Source organism: Diabrotica undecimpunctata, chromosome 7 (genome assembly GCF_040954645.1).
Source record: "Diabrotica undecimpunctata isolate CICGRU chromosome 7, icDiaUnde3, whole genome shotgun sequence".
NCBI classification, from domain to species: domain Eukaryota; kingdom Metazoa; phylum Arthropoda; class Insecta; order Coleoptera; family Chrysomelidae; genus Diabrotica; species Diabrotica undecimpunctata.
Genome location: NC_092809.1, coordinates 23,309,999 through 23,327,124, shown reverse-complemented (window position 1 = coordinate 23,327,124; position 17,126 = coordinate 23,309,999). Strand labels below are relative to the sequence as shown.

Below are 17,126 nucleotides of genomic sequence, written 5' to 3'. Positions count from 1 at the left end.
GAAACCACAACTTACTCGAGGCGCATTGAAAAACAAACATGTGTACACAAAATCAAGAATCAGGAATCAAGAAGAAGAAGAAAAGCTAACTTACACAAAATTTTGTGCGATTTTTTTATGAAATAGATAGAACTCAAACTTTCTTTGTTTCTTTTGCTTCAAGATTTGGTGATATTGTCAACTAGTTAAAACTATTTCACAATCACTAATATCTACAGTTTATGCTTTCTATATTTAACTGTTCATCTTTGAAATAAATTTAGATACAAACAGTTATCAGATACGGTCTTACACATTATTTTGCTAAGAATATAAGATAAAATAAACTTTTTTTTTTCAGAAATGAATGTCGGTAACATGGACGCGGAGAACCGCGTCGTTCTGAATGTTGGTGGAATTAGACACGAAACGTACAAAGCGACGCTCAAAAAAATTCCTGCCACTAGACTTTCCAGGCTCACCGAGGCACTTGCCAACTACGACCCAATACTTAACGAGTACTTCTTTGATAGGCATCCTGGAGTTTTTGCACAAGTATTAAATTATTACAGGTAATATATAGTTTCTTATATACTAGTAATAAGTAAAGCTCGGATTATAGGCAAAATGCCTTTTTTGCCTATTATAATTGTTTTTTGCACTTTTTGCCTTTTTTCATAAATTCCGCCTATTTGTGCCTTTTTTAAAATTTCATGGTACTACCCATGATATTATTCTATTACTAAAACCATTCTATAATAAAATTTTGGGTCAATAATAAAATATCAATGTTTTTTTTATATAACAGATGTCTAGGAAAATGTACCTGATCGAGACTTGAGACTATTTGGAAATCCCTAAGCTTTATTAGTTTATTATCAGTTGTACAGTCGGTTACTGTATCAGAGTTTAGTCACAAATTGCTATATCCTAGTTTAGTTCTGTTGCGTATACCGAAAAGCAAAGAACACGTTTTAAAACGTTTTAGACATTTGTGTGAAAAGATGACATCTAAATTAAGGCTATGGATCGCACCTTATTCGGAACTTTCTCTAGAAGAAGATGGAGCATTTTGTAAACCATGCGGCAAATCGGTAAGTTTTATTTTTTCTCGTCCCACAACATAACTAAATTCTAAAGCGGTTTTAGAATTCTAATTATTTTTTTTTATTCTCAGATTTCAAGTAGAAAAAAGTACTTTATTGACCAGCATTGTGGAACCCCACTTCATAAACGTAATTTGGAAAAATTAAATTCCTCTAAGTTAGCCCAAATATCTCTGCGGGATAGTTTAAGTAGTTCAAAAAAAAGGAGGAAGACGCATTTAAATTTGATTTGTGCCAGATGATGATTGCATCCAACATTCCTCTATATAAAGTTAATAACCCTATTTTTAAATGCTTTTTCGAAAAATATCTTAATAAATCCTTACTGGACGAGAGTACATTGAGAAAACATACTGTGGAAAAATGTTATGTGGAATGTATTTTAACAATTAAGCGGGAGTTAGAGGGCAATTTTTTGTATATTATCGTGGATGAAACGACAGATGTATGCGGCAGGTATATAGCTAATTTAATAATTGGAATTTTGAACGAAAACTTTGCGAGAAAACCTTATTTAGTTGCCGTTAAAGAATTGGAAAAAACAAACAATTTAACAATAAGTCGATTTATGCAAGATAGTTTAACAAACCTCTTTTTACCCAACGCTATATCAGTGAATAAAATAGTTTTAATGCTTTCAGATGCTGCGGCATATATGTTAAAAGCTGCTGGTAATTTAAAGATTTTTTATCCTAATTTAATTCATTGCACTTGTGTAGCCCACGGGGTAAATAGAATTGCTGAAGAAATAAGAAATCTGTTTCCATTGGTAAATAATTTTATAAATTTTATGAAAAAAGTTTTTGTAAAGGCTCTGTTGAGGGTGCAAATATATAAAGAAAGACTTCCCGGTGTCCCTTTGCCACCTAAACCAGTAATTACAAGGTGGGGAACCTGGCTTGAAGCAGTTTTTTTTACTTTGAACACTACAATGAAATAGAATTAGTTATGTCAGAATTTGATGATGATATTTCCGAAGCCATTCGAGAAGCAAAAAAAATATTAAAAAATCCCAAATTGAAACAGAAACTCGCTTATATCAATGACAATTATAAATTAATAGTTACCACAATTACCTTATTAGAAAAACAAGAGATAAATTTATGTGAGTCAGTAAAATTAATAGATAATTTAAAGACGAAAATTAAATCGGCACCTGGAAGTAACGGTCAATTAATTTAAAAAAAATGAAATATGTTTTCGACAAGAATGAAGGTTTTTGAATGCGACATTTTCCGAGGAATTTCAAATTATGCCAGATTTATTATCCGCTCTGAAATATGCTCCAATTACATCTGTCGATGTCGAACGTTCGTTTTCAATGTACAAATTAATTTTAAGTGATAGAAGACATAGTTTTAAGACCGAAAATATTGAAAAACATTTAGTTGTTTCTATTAATGATAAAATTTTAAGTGGTTACAATGTTTAATTATTAATTTACAGTTATTTAGTTACTAGTTTATTTATACTAATGTTATGATTATGATGTGTAAATATACCTGCCTTAAGTTAATATTACGTTAATTCACTTTGTACAATAAATAATAAGTTATATTCCTTTATTGCCTATGTTTTGCCTAAATGTTAATATTCCTGCATTTTTTAATAAAAATCTTTGCCTATATAGGCGCCTTTTGACGTGACAACGTCTTAATTTAGGTTCTGGCTCGGAGTCACTCATGAAAAAGTGTAACGCCCGCTCACGTCTGTTACGATGAGTCACCGAACGAGAGAGAGGCCCGCCGGACCGGCGAATGCCTTGCGTCTCTCTCCCACTCAAATATGATCGGTCCGCTGCGCGCGCAGCACTAGAGAATTAGGCGCGTTGAATCGGTGCGTGCTTGTGTCTCTGTCTTTCTCGAGCGTTCTTGGCGTTGGAAAACCGAGAAAGCGTCATAATACAAGTTCACACGTGTGGTTAAAGTATCGTCAGCTGTGTCTGTAGTGAAAATGTGGAGTGCTTAGATTCGTCATTTACAACAACTACATCAATAAAGGTAAATAATTGTACACTAATATTTCATTATCGTAAACTATGATTGATTGATTAATTGTTAGATTGACACAAAAGTTGAGAAACTGAGTTTATAGGTTATGTCATACTATTGACAAATGTTGATAGTGTTAAGTAAATTATTAGTTTAAATCACTCTGCAATCAATCGTAATTCAGTCGATTGAGAAGAAACAGCGCGTTTCAACTGCAAACAACTATTGTGCAATTTAATAATATTCATATCAATAAATATTCTACCGAGAAAAAGACGTTGTCACGTAAAATCTTCGCCCGTAAAACCGACTTTACAGGCAACCGATTTTTTCTTCAATTTTTGTTGCCTACAAATCCGACCTTTAGTAATAAGAAATACTATTTATTGATTTTCATTATTTCTTAAATCTGTTTATGGTAGCGAATTGATTAAAATATTAGCGGAGGTCGGCCCTGACAAAAACTGATAAATAGGACGTGTGTCTCTGCTCTTGATATGTTTGTGTGTAATTGCGAATATTAAAAGAAGATATAAGATTATAAGTTTAAATATTCCTTACTAGTTAAACTTAAAATTGCATTCTAAACCGGATTTTCCGTGAAAAAAATGTTTCCGATTCGGTTTCTTTGCGGATTCTTATTTAAAACCTTCCACCCTAAAGAAATCAGAAGGATAACAGGCGAACTTTTTGGACAGAAATTGTTTAACCAATATTTTACAACAAATTCGAAAAATCAACATTTTTTGCTACGAAGAGCACTTTTTTACGCCCTGAACAAAAAACACCTATGTCATTTTTCTTCTAAGTTGACAGTTTTCGGGTTATAAGCAATTTCAAATCTGAAAAATGCAAAAAACACATTTTCGAGGCTTGAAAACTAATATGTCAATTTTTGATGTTTCCAAGTACCTTAATTTAAGTTTAAACATTTAATTTCAAGATTCTGAAGAGTAATCGCGACTTTTTTTAATTAAGATCGTTGTTTTATAATTGGTAATTATGCACTTCTACTCGATATTTAAAACGTCGTGCGGCGACGCGCCACTATATATGATGCGTCTCTGTCGCATTTATAGATTATATACGTCTTCTTCTTTTTCTAATGGCGCTACAACCCTTTGTGAGTCTTGGCCTGCTTAACAATGTTCTTCCATTCTGCCCTGTCGGATACTTTCCTTCGCCACTGCCTGATGTTCATGGTTTTAAGATCCCTCTCGACGTCGTCTATCCATCTTTTACGGGGCCTTCCCCTTGTTCTATTTCCTTGGGGCTTCCATCTCTGGACTACTTTTACAGCTCGATTATCTGCCATTCTTTCTAGGTGACCAAGCCAGTTTGGTCTTTGTGACTTTACAAATCTAACAATATCTGCGCTCTGCATTAGTTCATCCAGCTCGTGGTTCATTTTAAGTCTCCACGAACCATCGCTGCATTTTGTTTGTCCAAATATCTTCCTTAGTATTTTTAGTAAAGAAATACGAAGAGCCAAGGAGACATGGATGCAAGAAAAATGTAAACTAATCGGGGAGCTCCAAGAGAAACACGATCATATAAATATCCACCGAAGGATTCGTGAAGCCACTGGTCAATTCAAGAGGAGAAACACACACCTCCTCATAAATAAAGACGGTAATCTGGCGACGACAGTGAAGGAGAAGTTGGTTACCTGGAAAATATATATCGAAGAACTTTTCTGGGACGACCGAGGCAACCTTCCGGAAATAAATTGCATGACAGGGCCGTCAATTCTAGAAAGCGAGATAAAGGCTGCTTTAAAACAGTCTAAGAATGGTAAGGCTACAGGCCTGGACGAAATACCCGTTGAACTTATTAAGGTGATGAGTGAAGTGAGCACGAAGGAGTTAACTGAAACTGAACTGTTCAACGCCATATACGATTCAGGTAATATCCCAGAGGAATGGCTATTGTCAACATTTGTAACGCTACCAAAAAAAAACGATCTGCGAAAACGTGCGAAGATTTCCGAACTATCAGTCTTATGATTCATGCACTTAAAATTTTTCTTGAAATCATACATGCCAGAATTTTCAAATTCTACTTCAGAGATGCCGCGATGTCAGTTGTGATGTCTATATTTGTTTTATTGACTACGCCAAGGCATTTGATAGTTGTCAGCACCAGAAGATGGTCACCGCACTACAAAGAGTAGGATTGGATGACATTCGGATCATCATGAATTTATACTGGAACCAGCGTGCACAAGTCAAGGTCGAAGACCAGCTGACCGACCAAGTGAAGATCATGCGAGGAGTAAGGCAAGGATGTGTGCTATCGTCGACTCTTTTCAATATATACTCTGAGGAGATTTTTAATGAAGCCCTCACAAACCTAGACATGGGAATCCGAGTGAACGGTGAATACATCAATAATATCCGCTACGCCGATGACACTGTGTTACTAGCAACCAGCCTAAACGATCTGCACGCCTTACGAGACCGAGTGCGAACTGTGAGCGTAACATACGGACTGAACCTTAATATTAAGAAAACTAAATTCATGGTTGTCTTCTTCATGTGCCTTGTCCGTTCCGAACTTTGGCAATCAACATGGCTATTCTGACTTTGTTTACGGCAGATCTGAATAGTTCAGCAGATGACAATCCGAACCATTGCCGCAAGTTTTGGAGCCACGAGTGTCTTCTCCTCCCTGGACGCCTTCTGCTGTCTATTTTCCCTTGAATGATCAGTTGTAGTACTCTATATTTATTATGTCTCATAACGTGACCCAAGTATTCCAACTTTCTTTTCTTTATACTTATTCCTACCTCTCTCTCTTTACCTATCCGGCGTAGTACCTCTTCGTTGGTCACGTACTCAGTCCAGGATATACGTAATATACGTCGGTAAGCCCACATTTCGAAGGCCTCTACTTTTTTCATCAATGTTGCGGTCATTGTCCACGCCTCCATTCCATATAACAAAACCGGGAATACATAACATTTCAGAAGTCGAATTTTGAGAGGTAGGGTGAGGCTTTTAGAGGTGAAAATTTGCTTCATGCTAGTGAACGATGCTCTTGCCTTTTCTACTCTTATACGTATTTCCTTCGCTTAATCCCAATTTGAGTTAACTGTTGTTCTCAAGTAGATGTACGAATCCACGTGTTCAATTCTTTCATTGTCTAATATCAGTTGCTGTAGTGGTTGTTGGGTTTTGCTTACTAACATCCATTTGGTTTTTGTGATATTTAGTCTGAGTCCGTATTGTGCACTTGTTTTTTGTATCTTACTCATAAGGCAACTCAGTTCCTCCATGCTACTTGCTAGAATCACAGTGTCATCAGCATACCTTATGTTATTAATTATTTCTCCATTTATCTTTATGCCTTCTGTGCTTTCCTCCAGCGCTGTCTTAAATACTTCTTCTGAGTATATATTAAAGACAATAGGAGACAAGATACAGCCCTGTCGTACCCCTTTCTTGATCTCAATTTTATTGGTCAATGTAGATCCTACCTTCACTTTAGCTGTTTGGCCCCAATAGAGACTCGCTATTGTTCGAATGTCTCTGTAGTCGACTGCGATCATGGTTGTCAGCAGTAAAAAATTTAGATCCCGGGGCACTAATGGCAGGTAGCGAAGAGATCCAGAGAGTCGACAGATTCACTTACCTCGGAACTATCCTCAACGTACAATAGGACTACGCTCAAGAGATTAGATCCAGAATTAAAATGGCATGGACTACATTTATTAAGTTGAGATCCTTGCTGTGCTGCAGTGATCTCAGTTTGGGAACCTAGATGCGGATAGTGAGATGCTACGTTCTTCCAGTGTTACTATATGGAGTTGAAGCCTGGACACTGACGCAAGCCACTGAAAAACTAATCGAAGCCTTCGAGATGTGGATATACAGAAGGATACTAAAAATATCTTATGTGGACCATGTCACCAACGTTGAGGTCCTACAGCGCATGACAAAAGAAAAAGAAGTGCTTAATTTAATTAAACAACGTAAGCTTGAGTGCCTCGGCAATGTGATGCGGAACGAAGAAAAATATCGAATTCTTCAACTTGTTATGCAGGGTAAAGTATTTGGCAGAAGAGGACCGGGACGCCGTCGTATCTCGTGGTTGAAAAATCTCCGACAATGGTTTGGGATGACCTTAGCCGAGCTGTTTCGCAGAGCAGTCAAAAAAACCATGATAGCCTTGATGATCACCAACATCCGAACCGGATAAGGCACTGAAGAAGAAGAAGTATTTTGCGCTCAAATATTTTCAGTTGATTTTCATCAGTGGTTGAGAGGATCCACGTCCAATTTTTACTCGTGATACTTGTTCAAACATATACAATTTTAATTGTACATACTATTTTGTTAAATATATGAACGAAACAATTAAAATTCTCATACATTTATAACGGCAGAAACTTTCGATCATATAGAATAAAGTTACAGTTTTTTGAAGGAACTTGGCAAAGTGGACTATTTAATTGCCGCCAAATATTATTGGTTATGTTTACAATACTGTTTTATATTTTAAAAGTTTAACATCTTCCCTTGCAACTTTTTGTTTTGTTCTTTTACAAGAACTAGGATCGCGCTGTCTTTTCCTTGAATCGTAGATTGAAACTTGGGTGCAGGTTGTTTCCATTTTTTAATAAACAAGCAAATCTGATTCCTATAATTGTTTAACTTGTTGAGTTACCGTTTATAAGTTTCAGACTATCTGCTTATATTCAATAACATGCTGGGTCTTTTACTCAGCAAACAAGCCAAAAAAGCCTTATTTCATAGAAACCCATTAATGATAGAATTATGACTGCCAGATTTTATACCAGATACCGTAAGATAACAGTGATTCAATGCTATGCTCCCACAAACACATCTCTCCACGAAGAAAACGACATTTTCTACGAACAACTAGAACAAACGACCCAACAAGTAATACTTATAGTGATGAGCGATATGAACGCTAAAGTTGGAGAAGACAATATTAACTTAGAAACCGTAATGGGCAAGCATGGCCTAGGAATTATGAATGAAAACGGAGAGCGCTTTACAAATTTTTGTTCCAGTCATAGTTTAGTTATTGGTGGAACGATCTTTCCACATAAAAATATTCACAAAGTAACATGGACTGCACCTGGCCATACAAGAGAAAATTAAATAGACCATATCGCTATATCAAAAAGATGGAGATCATCTCTTCTTGATGTACGTAATAAAAGAGGAGCAGACATCGCAAGTGACCATCATCTCGTAATTGGTACCATTAAAATCAAGATGGCAAAAAACAAAACCACGCGAAACACCAAAATACCAACATACAATCTAGATAAACTAAAAACGGTCCCAGGAAGACATATCTTTAGAGAGCAACTTCAACTCAAAACAAGAGAACGTGAAATGAATAGCTGGGAAGATTTCGCAGATGTTTTGACAGAAATAGCTGAAGACAAACTGGGTAAAAAAGAGAAAGATAGAAAGGAATGGATATCAGATGAAACATGGAATCTTATCGAGGAAAAAAAACAACGAAAAAAAGATATCCTGCAAGCAAGAACTGTAGAAAGGAGAGCACACCGACAACAGGAATATCAAACAATAAATAAATCAGTTAAAAGAAAAGCAAGAAGAGACAAAAGAAGGTGGGCCGAAGAACTGGCAAAACAAGCAGAAATAGCTGCACAACACAACAGAACTAGGGAGCTTTACCAAATTACTAGACGACTAACACAAAAAGGTCCAACTGTTCGAACATTGTAAGATCCAAGATAGGCGAATTACTTACTACAACAGATGACCAAGTAGAGAGATGGAAAGAGCATTTTCAGGAGATGCTAGGTATTCCCAGAGATAACGCAGACGAAATTAAACTTAAAGCTGATCCGCATCTAACTGCTGAACTTTTGCTTCCCATAATCCGAGAGGTGTGGGAAACAAACCACATTCCAGCGGGCTGGAAAAAAGGTAACATTATCAAGCTTCCAAAAAAAAGGCAACCTCACACTGTGCAAAAATTGGAGAGGAATAACCTTGCTTACTGTCATAAATAAAATTTTCACGAACATCATATTGAAAAGAATAACGAACAAGGTTGAGTTTGGAGCTAATCAAGCAGGCTTTAGACCAGAATCCTCCTGCATAGACCACATAAATACTGTGAGGGTAATAATGGAACAATCGGTTGAATGGAACACACCCCTATACATGGTTTTTGTTGATTTTGAACGTGCCTTTGATAGCTTGTCTCATGCTGCTGTATGGAAAATTTTAGAGCTAAGAAACATCCCGCAAAAAATAATTTCTATTATAAAGTCACTATATACTGATGCGAAATGCAGCGTGACACACAATGGGATCAACAGTGACGAATTCGACGTACTTACTGGAGTTAGACAGGGATGCGTGCTTTCTCCGTTTCTTTTTAACATAGCTATAGATTATGTTCTCTCCAAACTAGACTCCGACACAAGAGGGATACAATGGACGTTAACCACACGCTTAAGCGATCTAGAATACGCAGACGATATCTGCCTATTAGGTCAAAGGTTCCAAGATCTGGCTTGCCAATTGGAAACACTTTTTACTGAAGCCAATAAAATAGGTTTGAAAATCAATATTATTAGTAAAACCAAGTCCATGAGAATAAATGCAAGGAACAACACGCTATTTACTATCGACAATATGCAGATTGAAAATTTTGAAAACTTTACGTATCTTGGAAGTGTCATAACAGAAAACAGAGGTACAGAAGACGATATTCGTATGAGGATACGAAAAGCCCAACAGTCTTTCAGCACGCTCAACCCTGTTTGGAGATCTGGCGAGTATACTACAAGGACAAAGATCCGAATATTCCGATTAAATGTCATGTCTGTTCTACTCTACGGATGTGAAACCTGGAAAGTGACAAACACCCTCACAGACAAACTGCAGGTCTTTGTTAACAAATGTCTACGAAGAATTGTTCGTATATTCTGGCCTAACACCATCAGAAACGAAGATCTGCTACACCTGACCGAACAAAAGAGGGTACAAAATGAAATTAAGTCCAGAAAGTGGGGTTGGATCGGTCACACACTCCGAAAAATAGTTCCAGTATCGCAAAGACTGCCCTAGAGTGGAATCTCTAGGGGAAAAGAAAAAGAGGTCGCCCAGTACAAACTTGGAGAAGATCCATCATGGACGAGATAAGAGGCCAAGGAAAGTCTTGGAACGAGGTGAAGGCCTTAGCGCAAAATAAAAAACGATGGCACGTTTTCACTGAAGCTCTATGCTCTACTTAGGAGTTCAAGAACCTTATATATATATAAAGGGGTGTATTTAACTAATTTTGACCAAAAAGTGGAAATGTCAGGTTTTGCATCTAGACCTCTCAAATAATAATAACGTGTATAGTTAAAAATAAAACAAGCGCTAAGGGCTTGTTTGTTTTGTAATCTTGTTCTTGTGATTAAATCTAAGATATCTTTTACGTAATTATAAATAAATAAAATAAGAACTAATTAATGTTTCTAACAGTCACGTTTAATTTTTTGATAATTCGATTTCATTCTTCCCGATTTAATTTAAAAGTACGAGCGAAATAATCCAAAGGATCACGTTTTGGAAATGTAATTTCACACAATTGTGTTCGAATTCAAATGTAACGGAGGCAACCAGCGAGAGCTTAACACTTTTCTATAAATGCAATAGAAATAAACTCGGCACGGTAAGTACGAGTTGAAAATTAGAAGTGAAGTATAAAAGGAATAAACGATAAATAAGTCTGAAGGTCAATTACGGACTTTTATGGTATTACAAAACTTTATAGTAATGTAGATTATCTCAAAATCTTAAAACTTCATTTTCCAATAATTCTGATTAAATTATTTTTTTTATTTAACATCCAATGTTTATTGCAATCTGTCTCATTACAAACAATAAGCAATATCTATAATGTATGTACAATAACATAGTGGGAAGCTGCCCAGTGGCGAGCACCCAGGTAAGACATAATATAAATATAATCTATGATATAACAATTAATTTAAACTTTCACTTAACAAACAGAGTTTAATACTACTACAAGGCTAAAAACACAAATTAAGGAAAGATTTAGAAAACACCAGAATAGAAACTTGTTATTTCACCGCACCATGACACTATGCTCTATTTCTACTGATTTACTAGAGGTCCAAAGGGTCTGGTCGTTTTAATCTTCTTACATGTGAAATGTTGAGCAGATCCGTGGCCAGCGGATTTGGATGGTAGGATAGTCTGGTCTTGTATACAGAGTTTACAGCAGATATTGCTTCGCAAACTGTTGGTAGCTGTAAATCATGGATCTGTGGTTCGTGATATACCAAGAGGCATTACAGATCTGGCGCAGTACTTTCGATTGGAAACGTTGAAGTTTTTGTATGTTGGTATTACTTGCTGTACCCCAGATTTGTGCTGCATATTGCCATACCGGTTTTAAAATACATTTATATATCAGAAGTTTGTTTTCCAGGCTAAGATTTGATTTTCGACTCATGTACCAATACATTTTTCTATAGATTAAGCTGAGTTGAAGGCGTTTCTTCCAGATGTGGATGCCCCAATTAAGTTTGCTATCCAAATGGATTCCTAAGTATTTAACGACGGTATTAACTGGTAGTGAAGTGTTGTTTATAGAAACTGGTGGCGCGACACCTTTTTTTAAAGTAAACGTTATTTGTGTGGATTTTAAACTGTTAACTTGGACTCGCCACAGATTAAGCCAGCTCTCTAGTTTAAGTAGGTGATTTTGTAATACCTGGGCTGCTTCAGCTGCTGTAGAATTTGAAGCCATGTTAACTGTGTCATCGGCATATGTAGCGATTGTTGTATTGGTCGTCGTTGGGAGATCTGATGTGTATATTAAGTAGAGGGAGGGTCCTAGTATGCTTCCTTGTGGAACTCCGGAACAAATTGGAAACAGGTTAGTGATTTACCCACCTCTTTTGACTTGAAAGAATCGATCTGTCAGGTAGGATCTTAAAAGTGAGCTTATGGGATGAGGAAATATAGATTTAATTTTTAATAATTCAAAATTAAATCTGATTAAATAGTTTCTCTATTAACACTCCGATGCACGACGGTGGTCTATTAGGACACACCATTCTTAAAAATTGACATAACTCTAAATAAACATTTTATATTATTTTAACCCTTTGTGTACCTTTCAGGATTTTAAAAACAATAATGTTGTAGATAAAACGTGAATTTTTTTTTTCGAAATATATTTGAAAATGTCCTAATAGACCACCGTCGAGCATTGATGTGATTATTAAAATTATAATAACATTTTAATGCCATCTTGTATTAAGCGGCGATACTAAGCATTTCGGGGAATCACAGAATTGTGAGAAACTCGCAGACAGATGTGATCATAATTTGTTAGTTTTGTATCAGATGTGTATTAGAAAGTTATCGCGAAATAAGTATCGCGAAATTAATAATATTGATAGGCGTTTACACTTTTTTGGGAAAGATGGAACAAAATGGAAACAACTGGCAGGTCCTAAAAATGTTCGTACTCGTAGTGTAAATATTGTCTCCCACGTACCAGGCACAATTAGAGACGCTAGAAATTCAATGAATCCAATTGAATCTTGGAGGTTATTGCTAAGTGGAATTATTGAACATATTGTGAGTTTTACAAATATTTACAGTAGAGAAGTGTCTGTCAAATATAAAAATAAAAACGATACCCAGCTAACAACAATTACGAAAATAAAAGCGTTCTTATGTTTATTGTATTTAGTTGGCTTAGATCATGGTGCAAGAAAAAATTTGAAAAATTTTTGGCAACAAGCTGGCATGGGATGTGAATTATTTGTAGCAACTATGTCACAACGACGATTCAGGTTCCTTCTAAAAAAAATATGGCATAAAAGTATTTACAATCACAGTTTCACGAACATTTTACACAAGTCACATGGAAATTTATCTAGGACAATAACCTGACCGGTACAAAGTAGATAATTCCACTGAAGCGGTTACTCTAAGAATGTGTCAACATTTATCTGGGTCAGGAATAAATATTAGCATGGACCGATGGTTTACTAGTTATTCAGTTGTCCAGAAGCTTTTAGCAGGTCATCGACGATCGGTACTATAAAAAGTAATAAAACAGAACTTCCTACAATTATTTCAAATATAAAAGGTCGTCCTGTTAACTCCTCTATATTTGGTTTTGGAGAAAGACTTGGTATTGTCGTTTGTACCAAAAACAGGAAAGAAGTGTTTTAATGATATCATCTCTACATGACACTGATAATGTTAATGAAGAATTCTCTGAACCCGAAGTTATTTTATTTTACAATGATACAAAATGTGGTATAGATATGGCTGATAAAATGGTTTCATCATACAATGTTGCTAGAAATACTAAGCGCTGGCCATTAATTATTTTTTATGGAATTCTCAATGTAGCTAGCATTAATACGTTTATTATTACTAGACAAAATAATCCAGATATGGATTTTAACAAAAACAGAAGATTATTTGTAAAAGTTTTGGGATTAGAGTTGGTCAAGAATTATATGACTTCTCGAGCAACAACATCCATAATGCAATAGATAAATATTCTCGTCGGCCAATCCAACAACAACTAGATCCACCACCAAATAAAAGAGGTCATTGTAAGTATTGCAAAAAACGAAAAACTCGTTATTTTTGTAAATTTTGCAAATGTTGGCTCTGCATGGAGGATATGACAGCAACTTGCGCAGAATGTCCAGGAAATCATACCTAAATAATTAACGTATATTAGGTTATTATAGTTTCTGCGCAGGGGGTTAATATTTAGTTTTGAGTTTATAAGTAAATTGTTTCACATATTCTTTATACAAAAATATAATTTTTGTTGTTCATTTAAATTTTGTTTATATTTTTGTAAATTAGCAATAAAACGATTACCAAAAATTATTGTTTTTATTTGACGTTGTATATCTATACAAAAAAAAACAGAATTAACATTTTTTTAAGACATATAGTATAAACATACATCAATAGGTATTACAAAAAAAGAATTTTAATTTGTATGTACCAAAGGTTAGAAAAAAAATTACACAACTTCTTCTTCTTTTTCTTCCTTTATTGGGTAATATCGCAGGGGATAATTTGCCCAGCTAATTCAGGGGGGATATTCTCAACTTGCTCTAGACAATCGAATATCCCCATATAACACTTATTTTATATTGAATGAACACTATGTTGAAACTTCTTCTTCTAGGACCAAACAGTTAGTATAGGAAAGACAATACATCAGAGGATAAAACTTTTCTCACTTGGGGGTAGCAACCAAGCTGAGCACATACCAAAAATGCTACCAAGAGAGGAATTTGTAAGGTTATGTTACAGTAGAATATAAGAAAGGAATATATATTATAGATTGATTATGGCTAGATTAAAAAAAGTAGTCAACAAATTTAGTCTTTGAGGATTAAGATTTAATAGAAGAGAGCAAATCTCCATAGGAGTTTGTAGTTTTGTTTTAACCAATTCTTTGTAGAGGTCAAAATTTGGAGAAACGTTTATTGGACACTCTAGGATAATAGGATTCAGAGATCCAATTTGACCACATTCACAGTATGGGTTGTCCCGAATACCTATGCGGAATCAATGAACTGGAGTGGAACAATGTCCTGTTCTCATTCTAATTACTGTGGTGATATGCCTTCTGTCTTTATAAGGAAATTGATTGAACCATGGTGATTTGTTCCATTTATTGACTATTTTACTATAAAACGACCCTTTTGATCTGTTTGAATTCCATTCTTGTGCCCATCGAGTCCAAATTAGCTTTTTAATGTAAAAGAAGTAGTTTGAATAATGCAATTTAACTTTGGCTGGCATTTTTCGTGATCTTCCTATGTTTGCCAATTTGTCTGCAACACAATTATTGCCCTTAATATCCGAATGCCCTAGAATCCATGCAAGAATAATACTGATGCTCTGTTGATTGGCTTCTATAATGCCATAATAAATGATATCGGGGTATATATATATATATATATATATATATATATATATATATATATATAGTTGATAAGGCTTCAAGGCTGCAGAGTGCCTGATGACTTTAGCTTTTGTATCGTAACTTTTACTATTACTGTTTTTAAATATATGCTCTCTCACGTGAAAAACTTGATTTGCCAGTACTAGAATTTTTCCTTTCTTTTCCGTTTGTGGTTGAAAAGATATATTATGATGAATTTTGAGAAACCCAGTTTTTAATACTACATTTATTTTGTACATAAACTGAAAAAATATAATTAAAAAGTTAATTATTAATAATTGTCAATTTCGCATGAATTTAACAATGTCAAACATATGTCATATGTTTAACCTGAAAATTGGTAGGTCCAAAACAATCAGATGAAGGCGGTAGGTGTCGCGTCATTCACGCACGGAGCGAATATATATTAAAGTATATCTCTGTTTTCTAAAATCTATATATTGACATGGTATAAATATTTGGTTCCAAGATCCATTTTAAAACGTTTTTAAAAAAAATGATAATCTAATAATTTTAATTTTTAAAGTCAAATTTATTACAGTACTCTGTAGAATTTGCAAATAATTTTTATATTACGTCATTAAATACTCGCTTCATAAAATATGTGATATGGAAATAGTATATTTCAGTAACCCCCTTAATGGTTTAAGGTCCTTTCAAGTTTATTTGAAAGTTTTGTCCCTAAGGAGAGGTCTTGCTAAACCAGGCAAAGGATTTCCTCTTCGCGATTGATTAGTTTATTTTACAAATTGGGCGTCTTAAATTTTGGAAATAAGATCCTTCCTCTTGTAAATCGAACATACAGAAAGGGGAATAAAATTAGTACAAATTAATTGCTTTTATGTATGCGTAGTGTTCGTCTGAATTGAAATCCACAAATTGGGATTATTTACAATCTAGTTACTTAAAACTAGATCAGAATTTAATCCAAATTTTAAAAACGCGTTCTAGAAACAAACAAAGTTAGTTATTGTATATACATATACAGTATGAGTCCAATTTATGTTCTTATGATACATATAAAATTAATCATTTCGACGAATCATGGACCGAATTTTTATAGCGAACCGTCTATACTGGCGTTGTATTACTCTTTTTGTACAGTAAAATGTCTAGACAGACGTTACGGAAGTAGCGCCACGACACAGCGACTCGGATATAGCACCAAGAAATAGCGCTTCATAGTTGGCAGTCACATTGTACAGTTGGAAGAGTCCATTTACGCCACGAGGGAATTCGCTATACAACATATAAACATTTTCAATTTTATTAAAATCTATATTAACAGCGGTTTTATATAATTTTTATATAATACTAGCGGACCCGACAGACTTCGTTCTGTCAAATAGATTTGGAATGTGGCAGTTTATTTCTTTAATTCTCCTAAATAGAACCGTCACCATGATGATAGGGCGGTGTGTGAGGGTTAACTCTGATGTAAGTATCTTCGCTTCCACGAACTTTGGCCACCCTTTTGGACCCACTAAAACCTCGACTGGGATGTCTGCCAGAAGGCTTCAAACTAAGAGGGGAACTTAAGGTTCAAACCTGATTAAAAAAAATCTAAAGGGATAGTGGGAACCTAAAGGTGACAAATATTTATAAAGTGAGTGCTTCAATGACAAAATATAGAGATAATTAATTATTTATTATTATTAACATAGGGTTAATAACCGATATAATAAAGAATAATGAAATAAAACGTATATAAGTATTTTCAGTAATCGCTTTATTGTAAATCAAGTAAATCATAATTAATAACAAACATCTGTTTTATTTTTATTGTAGTGCTTAATGATATACAATGTTTTTTGTTTGATTACCTGGTGAATAAACAAACAAATCTAATAGTTTTCCAACACGGTAACAGGCAATATACAATTGACCATGTAAGAAATATGGGTTTTCTAGATTGATACCACAAACACCTCATGATCGCCCCTGGGACTTATTTATGGTCATAGCAAAAGCAAGCCGAACTTGAAACTGTAGTCGTTTAAATTCAAATGGTACATTAGTCGGAATCATTGGGATGCGTGGTATCAAAACGTCTTCT

At 34.9% G+C, this 17,126-nt stretch overlaps 1 protein-coding gene across 1 annotated transcript in view; it reads left to right on the top strand.

The window, feature by feature from the left end:
• The first annotated feature begins 342 nt into the window (after positions 1–342).
• Shaw (potassium voltage-gated channel shaker cognate w) overlaps positions 343–17,126 on the top strand; it is a 61,610-nt gene continuing 44,826 nt past the window's right edge. Inside the window, exon 1 of the mRNA XM_072538851.1 lies at positions 343–551. Coding sequence (XP_072394952.1) covers positions 343–551 — 209 coding nt within the window. The remainder of the gene's footprint in view (positions 552–17,126) is intronic.